General features: G+C 42.9%; 1 protein-coding gene and 1 long non-coding RNA gene across 4 annotated transcripts in view; one reads left to right on the top strand and one right to left on the bottom strand.

The window, feature by feature from the left end:
• Positions 1 to 6484, top strand: part of LOC137371423 (high affinity choline transporter 1-like) — a 59526-nt gene extending 53042 nt beyond the window's left edge. For all 3 annotated transcript variants that reach the window (XM_068034002.1, XM_068034003.1, XM_068034001.1), the window contains 2 exons: positions 1644 to 1861; positions 5673 to 6484. In XM_068034002.1, coding sequence (XP_067890103.1) covers positions 1644 to 1861; positions 5673 to 6203 — 749 coding nt within the window. In that variant the 3' untranslated portion in view covers positions 6204 to 6484. The remainder of the gene's footprint in view (positions 1 to 1643; positions 1862 to 5672) is intronic.
• The window catches only part of LOC137371425 (uncharacterized), an 84059-nt gene that overhangs the window by 36980 nt on the left and 31145 nt on the right, over positions 1 to 15934 (bottom strand). The gene's annotated exons all lie outside the window — the stretch shown is intronic.

Here is a 15934-nt window from a genome sequence, read left to right as displayed (position 1 = left end):
ACGGGCCAAATTTTGGACAACCCTGATATAAACACATTGATAAGGCCGTTCTACAGTCCTGCCAGGATCACAGCCCCCTAAGTGCTACATGACAAATAAACTAGCCTCGCATGATAATATGCTGTAGACTAGTTTAAATATTTTTCAGCATGTCTCTCATGATGCACGGAGGGCAGCAGGAGTTAAGGAAGGGGCTGGAATTTCAGGCACCAGCAGCCATTGAAGGGCCAGCAGGTTTCTTGGGAAGGGAGACGGTATTGAGTAGGGAGGGAAGGAGGGGAGAATTGGGTGAAAAGGGAAGGAAAGGAGATATGGGCCAGACAGCAAAAAATAAAATATTTTTTCAAAGCCAAGGGGTGCATGAACATCGATCTTTGAAGGTGGCAGGACATATTGAGAGAGTGGTTAATAATGCATATGAGATCTTGGGCTTCATAAATAGAGGCATTGAGTACAAAAGCAGGGAAGTTATGCTGAACCTTTATAAAGCTCTGGTTAGGCCCCAGCTGGAGAATTGCGTCCAGTTCTGTTCACCACACTTCAGGAAAGATGTGAAGGTCTTTGAGAGGGTGCAGAGGATATTTACCAGAATGGTTTCAGGGATGGGGGATTTCAGTTACAAGGTTAGGATGGAAAAGCTGGGGTTGTGCTCCATAGAACAAAGGAGATTGAAGGGAGATTTAGTAGAGGTGTACAAGATTATGACAGGCTTGGGTAAGTTAGATAAAGAAAAACTGTTCCTATTAACTAATGGTACAAGGACTAGGGGACACAGATTGAAGGTTTCGGGCAAGAGATGCAGGTATAATGTGAGGAAGAACTCTATTTACACAGCGGGTGGTGATGACCTGGAACTTGCTGTCCATGAGGGTGGTGGAAGCAGTGACAATCAATGACTTCAAAAGGAAATTGGGTGGCCACTTGAAGGAAATAGACTTGCAGGGTGACAGAGATTGAGCAGGGGAGTGAAACTGAATGGATAGCTCCATGGAGGGCCACCAGGGACTCGATGGGCCGAATGGCCTCCTTCAGTGCCGTAAATGTCTCTATGACTCTATACCCTTCCCTCACCTTCATTCCATTATGGGGAGGAGTACTAATTTAATATCTTTGATATCGCTAATGAGCTTCAACTGTGCTATGTCCGTTCATCATGCTGAAGAGCACAGGCCTCCACCCCTATTAATAACTCAGTACATCAGTGCCCACCATTGACCCATAGGTCTAACAATTTGAATACATTATGAGCATTCATTTCATATGGTGACTATCTTCCATCGAAGGACTAATAATATAATCAAAAAATTGTAGTTATTGAGCAAAAATGTAAGGAAATAATTTCTTGTTATCCTGTAAGTATCTACCTGGAGATATATGACAGTGGCCTCCACACTCCCATCCCCCATGACCTATGGGGAAGTGTCAGAGCTCTATTCAGGACTTGCAGATAATGGCACAGTTGAGATAAGTTCATTATGTGTGAGATCCTGGATGAGAATTTGCTTCCTACCCCTATATAACATAGTTTTTTGGTTTTTCCATATAAGTCAATTAAAAGTTATTTTCTTTCAGGCCCCATGACCTTGTGTGACAAAAATACTGACTAAAGCAATTTTAAATGCAAAATATCACTTTTTTTCCAGATTGGAATCAAACAAGCTATGGTTTACCAACTCCAAATGAAAGACAAGAAGCAAGTATGATATTACCCATTGTCCTTCAATACCTGTGCCCTATTTACATTTCCATATTGGGAATTGGTGCCATTTCAGCAGCAGTTATGTCATCTGCAGACTCATCACTTTTATCAGCAAGTTCAATGTTTGCACGCAATATCTACAAGACTATTATTAGGAAAAAGGTGAGCATCTGTTTGAATTATTTAGAAAATGAATAAACAGTAGAGTCCTCTTACCATGGACCAATGCTTGCAGCTAATGTCGCTTGGCACATTGTGGACTGGCAACATAATGAACAAAAAATCTGACATAGCGTACCCACAAATTCCCTGTGGGTGCTACTCCACACCAAAGCAATCACTGTGGAATCAACTGTGCTGTGAAAATTGAAATGTAAGATTTCCACTTCACTTATATGTGAAGATATATAACTTTTAATAGCAAAAGCATAAAAGCATATCAACGCCAGTATCAGACGTAGCAGAAAGCTTTGGGCACTTGGTCTGCTGGTTCCCACGTTCTGGTTTTGCTTTCACTAACTCAGGTATACCTTTGTGTGAAGTTTGTAGTTGTGTCCTGCGTCTGAAACTTTTGGAAACCATCTATTTTTAACTACAGCAGATTAGGTAAAGGATCTTTTCTCAAAAGGGCTGTAAGTGTACTTTAAAGGCACAGTATCTTCATGAAAAACAGTTTGGCAAACCTTGTTTAAGGAGAGTCATTCATCAGTTTTGTCATCATAATGTCATGCTTCAATATAATTTGTACACAAGGACTTGGGGGAGATGTTCAATGACACCCATTAGCTGAATATCTCACTCGTAGGTTAACTTGTAATGTTGTGGATCATAAAAATGCAGTGAAGCTGAGCAACAGCTGAAGACTTTTTACTCTCTTTATTTGTGTGAGAAAAATGGAAAAGAAAGGAAGACTTGCATTTTTATCTTTTTCACAATCTCAGGACATCCCAAAGCACTTTATAGACAATGAAATAATTTTGAAGTGTAGCCACTGTTGTGGATGTAAGAAATGCAGCTATACCTAGCATCACACTGGTATATATAGGCCATACGTCCCAAAGACAGGCGTATCATATCAAACAACATGTCCCTTCCGCTGTTCGCAATGGGCAAGGTACGGGCCGTACCCAACCAGCCCATGTTTGCAAAACTCAAAACACCGTGTCCAACATTAAACGTGATTCCGCGATTGGACAATATTTGCCAAATAATCCTCAGTGTGCTTAATAATTACGCTGACAACCAATTTAAGATTGTCAATTGGGCTAACATTGTGGCACATTTGCGCGTACTGGAAGCTACATATATTAATACACAGGACTCTGTTCTTTGCAGACAGAAAGAACATGTATAAACATTGCGCCTGTTTCAGCTAAACAAAATAAGTGACAGCTGGTTCATTTCTCAGGGTAATGCCTTGACCAATCAGAGTCAAGCTGCCTGGTTTAAATTTCAAACAAAGCTTGCCAGTTAACTGTCAGTCACTGTAAACTGGTGCATTCTCCATGACAATGCCTTTACCAATCAGAATTCACTTGCCAACCAATCAGCACCCTCTTCTCATACCATATAAAGTTGTTGTTTTCCCTTACATTGGTATTCTTGCGGGTTGTCCTAATGAGTGCAAGACGGCAAGCTTCCACAACATGTCTCTATTTTCAGCAATACTCAAGTTCTTTACTACCAAATGACTAATTTTTTTTAGCAATTTTGAGTGAGCGTTAAATATTGGCCAGGATAATGGGGATAACTCCTTTACTCATCTTTAAAATAGTGTCATGGGATCTTTTATGTCCACCTGAGACAGCAGACAAGGTTTTGGTTTAATGTCTCATCCAAAAAGACAGCACCTCCAACAGTGCGCCATTCCATTATTGCACTGTACTGCCAGCCTAGATTTTAGTGCTCCAGTCTTTGGAGTGGAACTTGAACCCACAGCCTTCTGGCTCAGTGGTGAGTGTGCTGCCAACTGGGCCATGGCTAAGGGTAATATTAAAGGACCCGATGACCCTATGTTTGGTAAAACAAGTCATCTGCTTTTTTAACCAAGCCTAGTTGGAAATATGATGCTGGGTGCCTGCGGCCAACGGCCCACCCAAGGTGCCAAATGTGCCCCAATGTAGCAATGAACATAAAGAGTCTGGACAACTGTGCACGAGGTTCGTCAGGTACCTCACTTGAAGGTAAATGAAGTAGCTGCCCCAGCATACAGTTAGAATGCTAGAGCAGCATTCCAGCCACACAGTGTCTGTTTGGAACTTGCTCCCTTGCCTCTTTTCCACCCCTGCCCACGCCCGCTCCCTCTCTGCCCAAGTCAGGAAAGAGCTCGACGAACAGCAGACAGACAACAACCCCTAAAATAAAAGCAAGATACTGCAGATGCTGGAAATCTGAAATAAAAACAAGAAATACTGGAACTATTCAACAGGTCTGGCAGCATCTGTGGAGAGAGAAGCAGAATTAACGTTTCAGGTCAGTAACCTTTCATCTGACAGCAACCCCTCACTGGCTGCTTGTGCTCAACAATACAGCCCAGCATTCCCAATGAAAAATGTTTTGAAGTGCCAGGACGATAAACAAATGGGATGAACTCTCTTTATCTGGAACACTCAGCTCACTTGTGAGCAGATACACACAAATGGATGTGTACCACCAGCATTACTGGATCGTAAAAGTAAAACATGCAATGAGGAAAGGCAAGCTTCCACCACAGATATTGACAATTTGCTGCATCATGGAACTTACCACAAATATTTAGTCTCCTGAGGTCCAGTTCTTCACACAGCTCAATGATTTTTGCTGACAGCCAGAAAAATGTTTCACTCATATCAAGAAGCATTGCTGGCAGAGATTTTTATGGCATTGCAGTTTGCAATTTGTCACACATGGTGCACAAAGAACCCTGAAGCTGGCTTACAAGTCAAGCTGCTTGTATGGCAAGTAGACCAACAGCAGACAAGTAGCAGAACCGGATGAAGAAAATGTGTCCCCTACCTTACTCATAAAGAGAATTCCAGTATCAAACCCAACTATATTGAGTACCTTGTGGATCCAGCTGTCTTCAGATTCTAGCCTTGTCATTATTTTTGCAATGGATTATATCTAGAAATTGCAGTACACAATAAATTGTGTTCCTTTTCACTCCACTGCCTATATGTTGGACTTCAAACTTCCTTCCAGTTGCTTCTTTAGTGAGCAAAAATTGTGTGATGGGGTGTTGCACGATAAGCAGTTGCTTCAATAAAGCAATACTGTTCACTTCTTGTCACAGATAGATAAATGTAACTTCTAAATGGAAATATAAGCACAAAATCTCATTACAATAAATATTCTGGAATTAGGAGTTTGTTTAATTTTATTAGACTGATGAACTTCTGGAAAGCTCCATGTCAGAATATTTCATTCGGTCTTTTTGCTGTAATATCAATGTTTTATTCAGGTTATCAAAATAAACTATTCATGTTGACAAATTAGCATCAAGAAGGCCCACCGCCACCTTCTCAAGGCCAATTAGGGATGGGCAATAAATGCAGCTTTTCTGGTGTCGCCCACATTCTGAAAACAAATGTGAAAAAAATTACGTATTCTAAAAATCTCTCATTAAATACCATCCAATGTATTTTGTGACTGATCTAATTGTGTATCTCTATTTGAGCTCCACTTCCCTGTTTTTGAATCTATTTCCAACTATGTTTCAGGTCACTACATGACACAAAAGTTCCTCAACTGAGAAAGCAAATAGCTACCATTGCAATACTGAGGCTGGCAACTGAGAGATGCAGGGTGACGGCTCCTCTCATTTACCCTCCCTGCAGGGAGGGATTCTGATCAGTCTGTTCACCAAATAATGGCTGGAGTTGGGGAGTAGTCAAATGGGGACTCACAGGCATGAACCATACTCATGTGTACTGGAGTTTAAGGAAAAAAGCAAAATGTTGTCGTATTTTACTAATCAAATATATTTTACCCACAGGCTGCTGAGAATGAAGTGATATGGATTATGCGGACTGGGGTAGTTCTGTTTGGAGCTGCAGCGACAACATTGGCACTTCTAACAAATTCAATCTATGGCCTATGGATCCTGAGTGCAGAATTAGTGTATGCCATACTGTTTCCACAGCTTGTCTGTGTCCTATTCATCCCAAACACAAATACATATGGATCAGCTGCAGGATATTTTGTTGGATTAACCTTGCGACTATTAGCTGGCGAACCTTTCCTTCAAATCCCACCTCTAATTCAATATCCCGGCATTTCCTTTGAGAATGAGGCCTTTGAGCAACTCTTTCCATTTAAAACTTTCATAATGCTGCTGTCCTTACTTTCTAATGTGATGTTTTCATACCTGACCTCATTTGTATTTGAAAGAAAGCTTCTACCTGTAAGATTTGATGTTTTTAAAATTACTGATAGAACTCAGGCATTACCTGCAGCACCAGAGGAGCAGATTACTTTAAATGAGACCAACAATCCTAAACTGGAGCCTGACAAGAACGACATGTAACAATCTCAGCATTTATTAGCTCCGCAGATACCTGATTTCAGCAAAGATGTTGAGGATTTATTTCATGCTTCTCCTACACTATTGCTGTAACTTCAGCAGAAATGTGATGGAACTCCCAAATTGCACAAAAACAAGGTTTCAGATGCTCTCATGCCGAAATTATGATGAAATGGGAGAAGGCTGAGGAAATTCATCCCCATCATTTTTATATATTCACAGTAATCGTGACCATCTTATGTCAAGATGTGATGCTTTTTATCATTATTACAGAGTGACTGAGAGCTTCTTGTCTCCGAGAACCTTTAGCTGCCTACAAATACTGGATCCTCTATCCTCCAATCAGAAGTTTGGGTAGAGATCCATAATGCCAGATATTCCTCATTATGCATCACACACACATTTCTAGGGCTAGAAAAAAACTGTCAGGAAATTTATTCTGATATGGGAATTAGAAAGGGTTAATATCAGTTTGTCCTGTGCACTATTTCAGAACATTCATGAATCAAGGTTCACACCCATAAAAACGCAGCATTCAGAATCGCTCAAGGATCAGTTGTAGACACATGGGAGTAATTCTGACTTCAGTGAAAAGAACAATCAGGAGAGATGTAGACCAGATAGCCTGGCTATTTCAGAAAGTCAAAATGACCCCCATGTTCATTTGCAGAACTTAGTAAGAAGATTCATTGGACAGTTTTGAGGCTATTCCCCAGTGAGTTTCTACTGCCACTTGGAATTTTTTCCCCTCCCACCAAACCAATGGGTTTCTCAATACGAATCTCCCTTTTGGAGCTTTTTACCAGAAGGGGAGAACCAACAAATGAATGGCAGACAGAGCAGACAGCACCAGGTGTGCACAATTCCCACTCACCAGTTATCCTCACACATGTGTCTCCAAATACACGTGCATTTACTTCACTTTCCAAGGGGGCCAATGCCACCAGCCCCGGTAGTATGTAAATAATATGTTAAGGCCTAATTATTACAGTTCTGGATATAAGCTCCCCAGTCACAGTGTTTCATTCTTCCGAAAAAAGGACAGATCAATAAGCAGTGTAGCTTGATTAGCTGCACCTCCCAAGTAGCTGTCTGCCCTAGATATCGACCTGGCAACCGCTGAACTAAAGCCTCATACAGCCCTCAAGAAAAAGCTGGAGTCTGTGGGAATACAAGGCCAAATCTTGAACTGTAATATGAAGATTTATCCCAGCTCCAAGATGCATGTAAATATGGATGGGAGATTCACTGGGGGAGAAGTGCATCCGTGTTGCATATGTTTTTCAGGTGAGCTGATATTCAGGCATTCCAGACAGTGCCCGTAAACTACAACAACAACTTGTATTTATTTAGCACCTTTAAGAAAATTAAAAGTCTCAAGACACTTCAAGAAGTGTTAGAAAACAAAATTTTGATACCGAGTCACACAAGGAGATATTAGGGTAAATGACCAAAAGCTTGATCAAAGAGGTAGGTTTTAAGGAGTGTCTTAAAGGAGGAAAGAGAGGTGGAGAGATGGAAAGACTTGGGAGGAAATTTAGACCTTAGGGCCTAAGCAGCTGAAGGCTTGGCCGCCAATGGTAGGGTGATTAATATCGGGGATGCTCAAGAGGCCCTGATTAGAGGAGTGCAGATATCTTGGAGGGTTGTGGGTCTGAAGGAGAATACAGAGATAGGAGGGGGCAAGGCCATGGAGGGATATGAAAACAAGCTTTGGAATCTTGAACTCGAGCTGTTGCTTAAACAGGAGCCAGAAGCACAGGGTGACAGGTGAACAGGTCTTGGTGCGAGTTAAGACACGGGGAACAGAGTCTTAGATGACCTCAAGTTTACATAGGGTAGAATGTAAGAGGCCAGGCAGGAAAGCATTGAAATAGTCAAGTCCAGAGGTAACAAAAGCATCAATGAGGGTTCCAGTAGCAGATGAGCTGAGGCAGTGATCAGATTAGGTGATATTATGGAAGTGGAAATAGGCGCTCTTAGTGATGGCACGAGTATGTGGTTGAAGCTCATCTTGGGGTCAAGTGTGACAACAAGGTTTGTTTAGCCTGAGACAGTTGCCAGGGAGAGGGATGCAATCGGTGGCTAGGGAACAGAGTTTGTGGCACAGTCCAAACACAATGGCTTTGGTCTTTCCAATATTTAATTGAGGAACATTTCTGCTCATCTAGTACTGGAGGACAGACAAGCCATCTGACAATTTAGTGACAATGAAGTGGTCAAGTGAGATGGTGATGAGGTAGACTGGGTGTCGCCTGCATACAGGTGGAAACTGATGCTGTGTTTGCAGAGGGTGTCGCCAAGGGGCAACATGTAGATGAAGAATAGGAGGGTGCTAAACATAGACCCTTGAGGGACATTAAACAGGCATTAGTGTTCTTCACTATGTTAAGGACGTCTGCAAACGCGACATGAAATCCTGTGACAATGATCACAAGTCGTGGGAGTCAGTTGCCAGCGTTCGCCAGAGCTGGCGGGCAGCCATAAAGGCGGGGCTAAAGTGTAGCAAGTCGAAGAGACTTAGCAGTTGGCAGGAAATGAGACAGAGGCGCAAGGAGAGAGCCAACTGTATAACAGCCCCGACAAACAAATTTTTCTGCAGCACCTGTGGAAGAGTCTGTCACTCTAGAATTGGCCTTTATAGCCACTCCAGGCGCTGCTCCACACACCACTGACCACCTCCAGGCGCTTACCCATTGTCTCTCGAGACAAGGAGGCCAAAGAAGAACTATGTTAATGAGGAGCCTAACACTTGTTTAGGAATTTTTCCATGCCTGCTCCACTCAGTGTTTGCTGCTGGCACAGTGGCGCAGTGGTTAGCACCGCAGCCTCACAGCTCCAGCGACCCGGGTTCAATTCTGGGTGCTGCCTGTGTGGAGTTTGCAAGTTCTCCCTGTATCTGCGTGGGTTTCCTCCGGGTGCTCCGGTTTCCTCCCACATGCCAAAGACTTGCAGGTTGATAGGTAAATTGGCTATTATAAATTGCTCCTAGTATAGGTAGGTGGTAGGGAAATATAGGGACAGGTGGGGATGTGGTAGGAATATGGAATTAGTATAGGATTAGTATAAATGGGTGATTGATGGTCGGCACAGACTTGGTGGGCCGAAGGGCCTGTTTCAGTGCTGTATCTCTAAACTAAACTAAACTAACCAGCAGCCACCAACAAATAGGTACTTTAAAAAAACTTTTACCTCATTTGGAGCCAGGAGGAGCAAGAGTGATCCTCCTAGCTGCATCATATTCCTGAGCCAGCTGCCAGCCCACACTAACTCCCACCTGCCTCCACCCCCCTTACCCCCACCAACACCACCTGCAACCCATGTTAGGGCCACTACCAGCAAGACAGCTAACTCAAATGGAAATATTCAAGTTGACTCTGGAAGCCCTGGGCCAATGTCAGGAGATCCTTGCACCAATCTTTTTGGATGTGCATTGCAGCCCCACCACCCTGTTTCCCACCCATAATGGGGTGCGAACCAATTTCCACCCACTGAATCTGTTTCTCAAAAGAAGATTAAAGCAAAATTGTCCTCTCTTATCCATCCTTCTTGTGTTTTTATTGATTATGTAGCCAGTGGCATTATACTTCTACTTGGAGAGTCTGCTCTCGGCATTTCTCAAAGAATTCCTTTTCAAAGACGATATTGTGTCTTTACAGATTCACCTTTTGAACTAGTGTACTCTACCCACTATCTTGAAATATGGGCTGACCAGTGTTGGGTTCCCCATAATGCAATATTATGGCCTTGAATGGCCCAAGAGAGCATCATCGAGATACAGTTTGCAAGATACAGGAGCATCAATTCCAATTGTTAATTCGTATCAGTATCTGGAAGTCCTAATGAATGCCAACTTCAGCCTGACATTTGAGTGCCTACAGATTTCAGTGCTGAAACCTGTGACACAAACGTATTAAGATCAACCGAGAGCCAAATTGGGCTATCAAGAGATATCAGTCTAGTTGTTTGGGAAAGTCTGGACAAAGTCCCAGACTGGCTAGAGATGCGAAGAGGCTATGTTTAAGGGATCAGTAGCTGGGACAATTGCATTTGAGTTTAACTGGGTTTAGGTGGCTAACTTAAGCTCTGGGAGCTTAATTGTAAAGTAGAGGCATTGTCCAGCTGGCAATGTATTGGAGACATTGGGCTGCAGGCTGGGTTTGAGGTTAGTTGGAGACCACTATCGACACACACAAGGTGGGAGAAACAATTTAACGACTTCAAGCAGCATGTAGACCCTTTCAGGTGTGCAAATTCTGACTTAAGGAGCTGAAGCTGTAAAGAAACCCAAGGATAGGCAAACAAAGGCCATTTGGCTATTAGCAGTCTTGCTGAAAGTTCATAAGGGAAATGAAAAGAATGAGAAATTGATATAAAAACAGTTAAAGATGGAAGCAAGATAGTGGAGTCAGAGAATGACTTACAGAAATGTTATGAAGTGGAAGTTAAACTGCTGTAGGAGAATTAAATTCAGGAGCTTAAAGATATGATTGTTGAACCACGAAGAGCAGGAGTATTTTGCTGAGATTTTCTACTTAATGGATAGGATTTTACCATGGGCTTTGGAATCCCGATGTCGGGATGAAAAGGGGGGTCCCAAGCCCACACTTGCCGGCAGTGGGACCGACTCAGCAATTTCACCAGAGGTGGCCTCCTAATTGTTTGCCCCCAAGCTCACTGTCCAATTAAGGACAGCAGGTGGGGTCCCAATGCTATCGGCCCAATCAGAGGCCCAGCAGCGCCAGAGCCTCAGCAGCCCCATTGGGAGAGGTGGGCACTGCGGAGGTAGCTCGGACAGGTAAGTAAAAAATTTAAAATCAGAGGGGCCAAGCAGGGGCCCTCCCTCCCAGATGCCCTTTGGGGCCGGGGGGAAGCCTTCTCTGCCCCCTCTTTGGGGCATGGAACCTCCAACTTTAATGGCCCCATGGACGTCCACAGGGAGGCTGCTTCCATGAAGCTGGCGGCCTCCCCGCATGGCGGGGTCTTTTCCACTGTTGGCAAAATACCCGAAGAACTGACATTAAGAAGGTCTTTAATTATTTAAATTGGCTTCCCACCTCCATTTGGTGAGTATCCGATGCACATCCAGTCCCGCCTCTGGGAAACTTCCCTGGCAGGGAGAATGCATCAGGGAGCCATGCCAACGCAGTTCCATACTATTTTCCCAGCACCCCCACCTCCTAGTCTGCCACCCTGGATCCGGAAAATCCTGCCCAATGTTTCTGTAGAAAGGAACCATCTCAAAACTGAGAATGGAATGTTTAGGGCAGAAAGTGTATGTGGTGGAAACGATCAGCGAGAGAAGAAATGTGAGAGATGTAACTATAGTCTAAAGGAACGTGGAATGGGAGTTGTAGCTGAGACCCACAAAGAGAGAGGCACTTGTGGTTGTTCTGGAAAGTGAACCGAGAAAGGGACTGGGACACTGGACTGGTTTCCCAACACCCCCTTCCCCTTACTCTAAATCATTGCACCCCCTCCTACCCACCAACAGAGAAGAAGCAAAGAAATTGTGCAGCAGGACAAGGAATTAATATCAACCCTTTTACACCAGACAAACACAATCCCTTGGTTAGATCCACCAAGAATAACAAAAGAATCATGGAAAAGAGAAAGAAACTAAAAGCCTACAAAACTGCTGCATGAACCTTCACTATACCAGGCCTAGGTGGGGACACAAATGGTAAGCCTGAGGTTTCCAGTCAGTGCTGTGTGCACAAATGTGATATATTGTGCATGAGGTAACTAGTATGTGGATTGCATGATGAAGATGCACTGAAGAGGTTTAGTCACATTGACAGAACAACAACATGAAATGGCTAATGTGGTTGTAGAGCATGAGAACATATAATGTAGCACTACTGATTGAACTTTAAAATGTTCGTTGAATGAGATGTTAAATCGTGTGTTGTCTCAGGTGGACATAAGAGCAGGAGAGTTCTCCCCAGTGGTTTGTCCAATATCTATCCCTCAACCAACATCACTAAAACAGATTTGTCTGGTCATTACCTCATTGCTGTTTGTGGGAGCTTGTTGTGTGCCAATTGGCTGCTTTGTTTCCTACATTACAACAGTAACTACACCTCAAAAGTACTTGATTGGTTGCAAAGCACTTTGGGATGCATTGAGGTCATGAAATGCGCTAAATAAATCCAAGTTAATCAAAACACTGGCACATGCTCCTAGAGAAACCAAATCTTCACATTCAAATTAATTAACAATCAGGATAGAGTTAAGCACATTGATATCTATCAGAGGGATTGAAACTAAAGAGGCAGATCAAATTTTGAATTCTAAAATTCAGGATTGGGTTCTCTTGAAATTGGAACTATTGAGGGCTGGGAGAAATAGCACTAATTCAGAATTATCCACAAGATGGATAATGGTAAAAGGAGTCCTGGGTGAACTTTTAAGTACAGGGAATAGTTTCTTTAGAACACAGTAGTATTTTGAGAAGTTTTGTATTTCAGTAATAAAAACAGAAAGTGCTGGAAATATTCTGCAGGTCAGGCAGCATCTGTGGAGAGAGAAGCGGAAGTTCTGATGAAAGGTCACAGACCTGAAACGTTAACTCTGGGAGGGAACTGAAGGATTTTCAACTTTTTTATATGGACCTTTTAGTGCCTACCCTTAAGGAGGACTATGTTAGGCCCATAGAGTGGGAACTGTCAAGCCCAGGAACTGCAAGATGAGTGACAAAATGGACCTGAAACCCTGGATTAGCAGGGTGAGTACTTGGTAAAAGAGCATAATCTGGGTAAAAGTGTGAACAGCAAATGAAGGAAATTCATGTGCAGCAAATACAATTGAAACAAAATTATAGGTACTGAGAAATGGGTCTGCTGTATCAAAACATCACTGCTGCAAAGGACAGTGTGAACTTGATTGAAATCAGACAGCATGCTGGATAATTGGTAACATTGAAAAGAATCATGAATCAACACTCACGATGTTCAAGAAGTATTTAGATGAGCACTTGAAATGCCATAGCATACAAGCCTATGGGCCAAGTGCGGGGAAAGGGGATTAGTTAGGATGGGTGCTTGATGGTCGGCACAAGCGTGTTGGGCCGAAGGGCCTGTTTCTGTGCTGTAAAACTCTATGACTCTATGACAACTTACATGTACAATATATATAATGCCTTCAACATAATAAAACATCCCAAGCTGCTTCACAGAGCATTACAAAGCAAAATTAGACACCAAGACACATAAGGCGATATTAGGGCAGACAGCCAAAAGCTTGGTCAAAGAAGTAGGTTTTAAGGAGCGTTTTAAAGGAAGAAAGAGAGGTAGAGAATTGGGGAGATTTAGGGAGGGAATTCCAGAACTTATAGCCCAAACAACTGAAGTAACTGCCACCAATGGTGGAGCGATTAAAATCGGGGATGCTCAAGTGGCCAGAATTAGATGTGTGCAGACATCTGGGACGGTTGTGAGACTGGAGGAGGTTACAGAGATGGGAGATGGGGTGAGGGAACAAGGCCATGAGGGATTTGAAAACAATTATTAGAATTTTAAATTAAGGTGTTGCTTGACTAGGAGTCAATGCAGATCAGCAAGCCCAGGGGTGATATGTGAACAGGATTTGGTGTGAGTAAGAAGACAAGCAGCAGAGTTTTGGAAGACCTCAAGTTTATGGAGGGTAGACTGTGGGAGACCACCTAGGAGTGCATTGCAATAGTCAAGTCTAGAGGTGACAACGGCTTGAACAAGGGTTTCAGCAGCAGATGAGCTGAGGCAGGGGTAAGTTGGTTACAGAGGTGGAAATACATTGTCTTAGTGATGGCAAGGATACGTAGTCAGAAGTTCAGTTCAGGGTCAAATATAACACCAAGGTTGTGAGCAGTTTGGTATAGTCTCAGACAGTTGTTCGGGAGAGGGATGGAGTCGATAGCTAAGGAATGCAGTTTGTGGCTGAGACCAAAGACAGTGGCTTCTGACGTCCCAATATTTAATTGGAGGAAATTTTTAATGTTTATTGTCCATAGGCAAGGAAACTAACTGATAATAAAGAGAGATAAACAAGGCAATTTGAAATAAGGCAACTGTGTGCTGAACCATGAGAAAGAAAGAGGAGATATACCACCCCATTCTGCCCAGCAACAATGTAGAAGTATAAAATCCAAGCTCACAGTGAACCACATGCAACATTTAAACAAGATGCACAGGAGAGGAACCTTCTTAACACCAAAGGACTGCCAGCATTCAGCTAAGTGTGGGGAAAAGGTTCTAGGAGGGTCTCGTGGAAGGGAGATGGTGGTGAATCCAGGGCAGGGGAGACCTAAGCTTTCCTGGTGGAGCCTGAAGTAAACCAAACTGACCTATTGGGCCTTTTCATCTTCCTAGCAGTTCCCGACTAGCTTCAGCCTGGTGGGAAAGCCACAATGGTTTCCCTGCTCAATGCCTGAATTAAAATTGCAGTCAGAGCCTAATGACATTTGTATATTTAGAAAAGGACCCCGCTGGCTTTGGGCTGGCGGCTTAGCTGTCCATCCAGAAGCCTGCAGAGAAAGAAGTTAGTGGAATAAGAGGATTAAAATTGGCACCTTCTGGCATTTTGTTCCAAATGATTCCACCATTCATGAATATTCACTCCAAATTCACTACAAATTCCCCTATACCTGTTGCAGAATACTGAATTCAGCATTTCCCCCTGAGTTATTGAGCTCCTGCTAGTCTGTTGGCTTCAATCTGTTCTTCAATTAGCCTTGTATAAGATCGAGTTACCTCCATGCCCTTCCCCACCTACTACCCTGATCTGGTTTAAATGCTTATCTCTAGTTGCCTTTATGTTCCTCTGCAATATCATGGTTCCCATTCTGTTAAGGTATAGTTCACCTTTCCCAAACAATTTTCTTTTATCTTCAAAACACTCTAAAGTTTATTGTTGTTATACCTGCTGGCTAGCCATTTATATACATCATTTATTTTCTTCAACCTAAGGATTTTCAGATTTACTGACTGGCAGTACTAGGCCATTCAGACTTGAAAGCCGCCGTGCACTAATCTGCCTGTCTTTGTTCTATCATAAACTTTTTATTATTATACTAACAGTTAGATAATTATTACAAATACCTACCTATTATACATTCCTCCAAAAAGTGCAAACATCCCACAGTAACTATGCCTTGTGAACTTCAGTTTCCACAAGACTTCGTCCAAATTGATGATCTCATGCGTGCTAAATTCTACAAGACAAGTGTTCAAAGAAACTTCCTCTCCGATCAACTGGAGACTGAAACTTGAACCACACATTGGCACACTTTATACTTCTGTTGTTTCTTCAGCCCTTCCACATCAGATCTCATGTTAGCTGCTTTTTCATCTCTTCATCTTACTATGGTGCATTTATACTTCTTTGTCCTAAAGGCTGCCCTGATGCTACCTCACTGATTCTGACTGGGTTCAGGCCGTCCTCCAACAGTATCAAGAACAGAACTCTCCAAAGAATGCGCATAGGGTTAAGTAATGACAGCTGCCAATCGAGTCTGCCCAGCAGCAGCTTTATTTGACTGAGACTCCAAAACTCTTTGTTGGCATTGGTGCTGCAGTAATGCCAACAGGGGATTTCCCACCTGCTGGTGAATTGTGCTATTAGCTGCATTGGAATTTGTGGAATCAGTCCATTTAAACGGAAACACAGATGTAAACCACTGGAGGAGAGATATTATATTGCTTCAGATTTTAAAAGCCTGCAGCAGCTTAAGGTGGCAGCAGAGTCCTGGAGGATGG

The sequence above is a fragment of the Heterodontus francisci genome, chromosome 6 (assembly GCF_036365525.1).
Source record: "Heterodontus francisci isolate sHetFra1 chromosome 6, sHetFra1.hap1, whole genome shotgun sequence".
Taxonomy (NCBI): Eukaryota; Metazoa; Chordata; class Chondrichthyes; order Heterodontiformes; family Heterodontidae; genus Heterodontus; species Heterodontus francisci.
The sequence above is the reverse complement of the archived record's forward strand: the minus strand, read 5'-3'. Positions and strand labels throughout refer to the sequence as shown.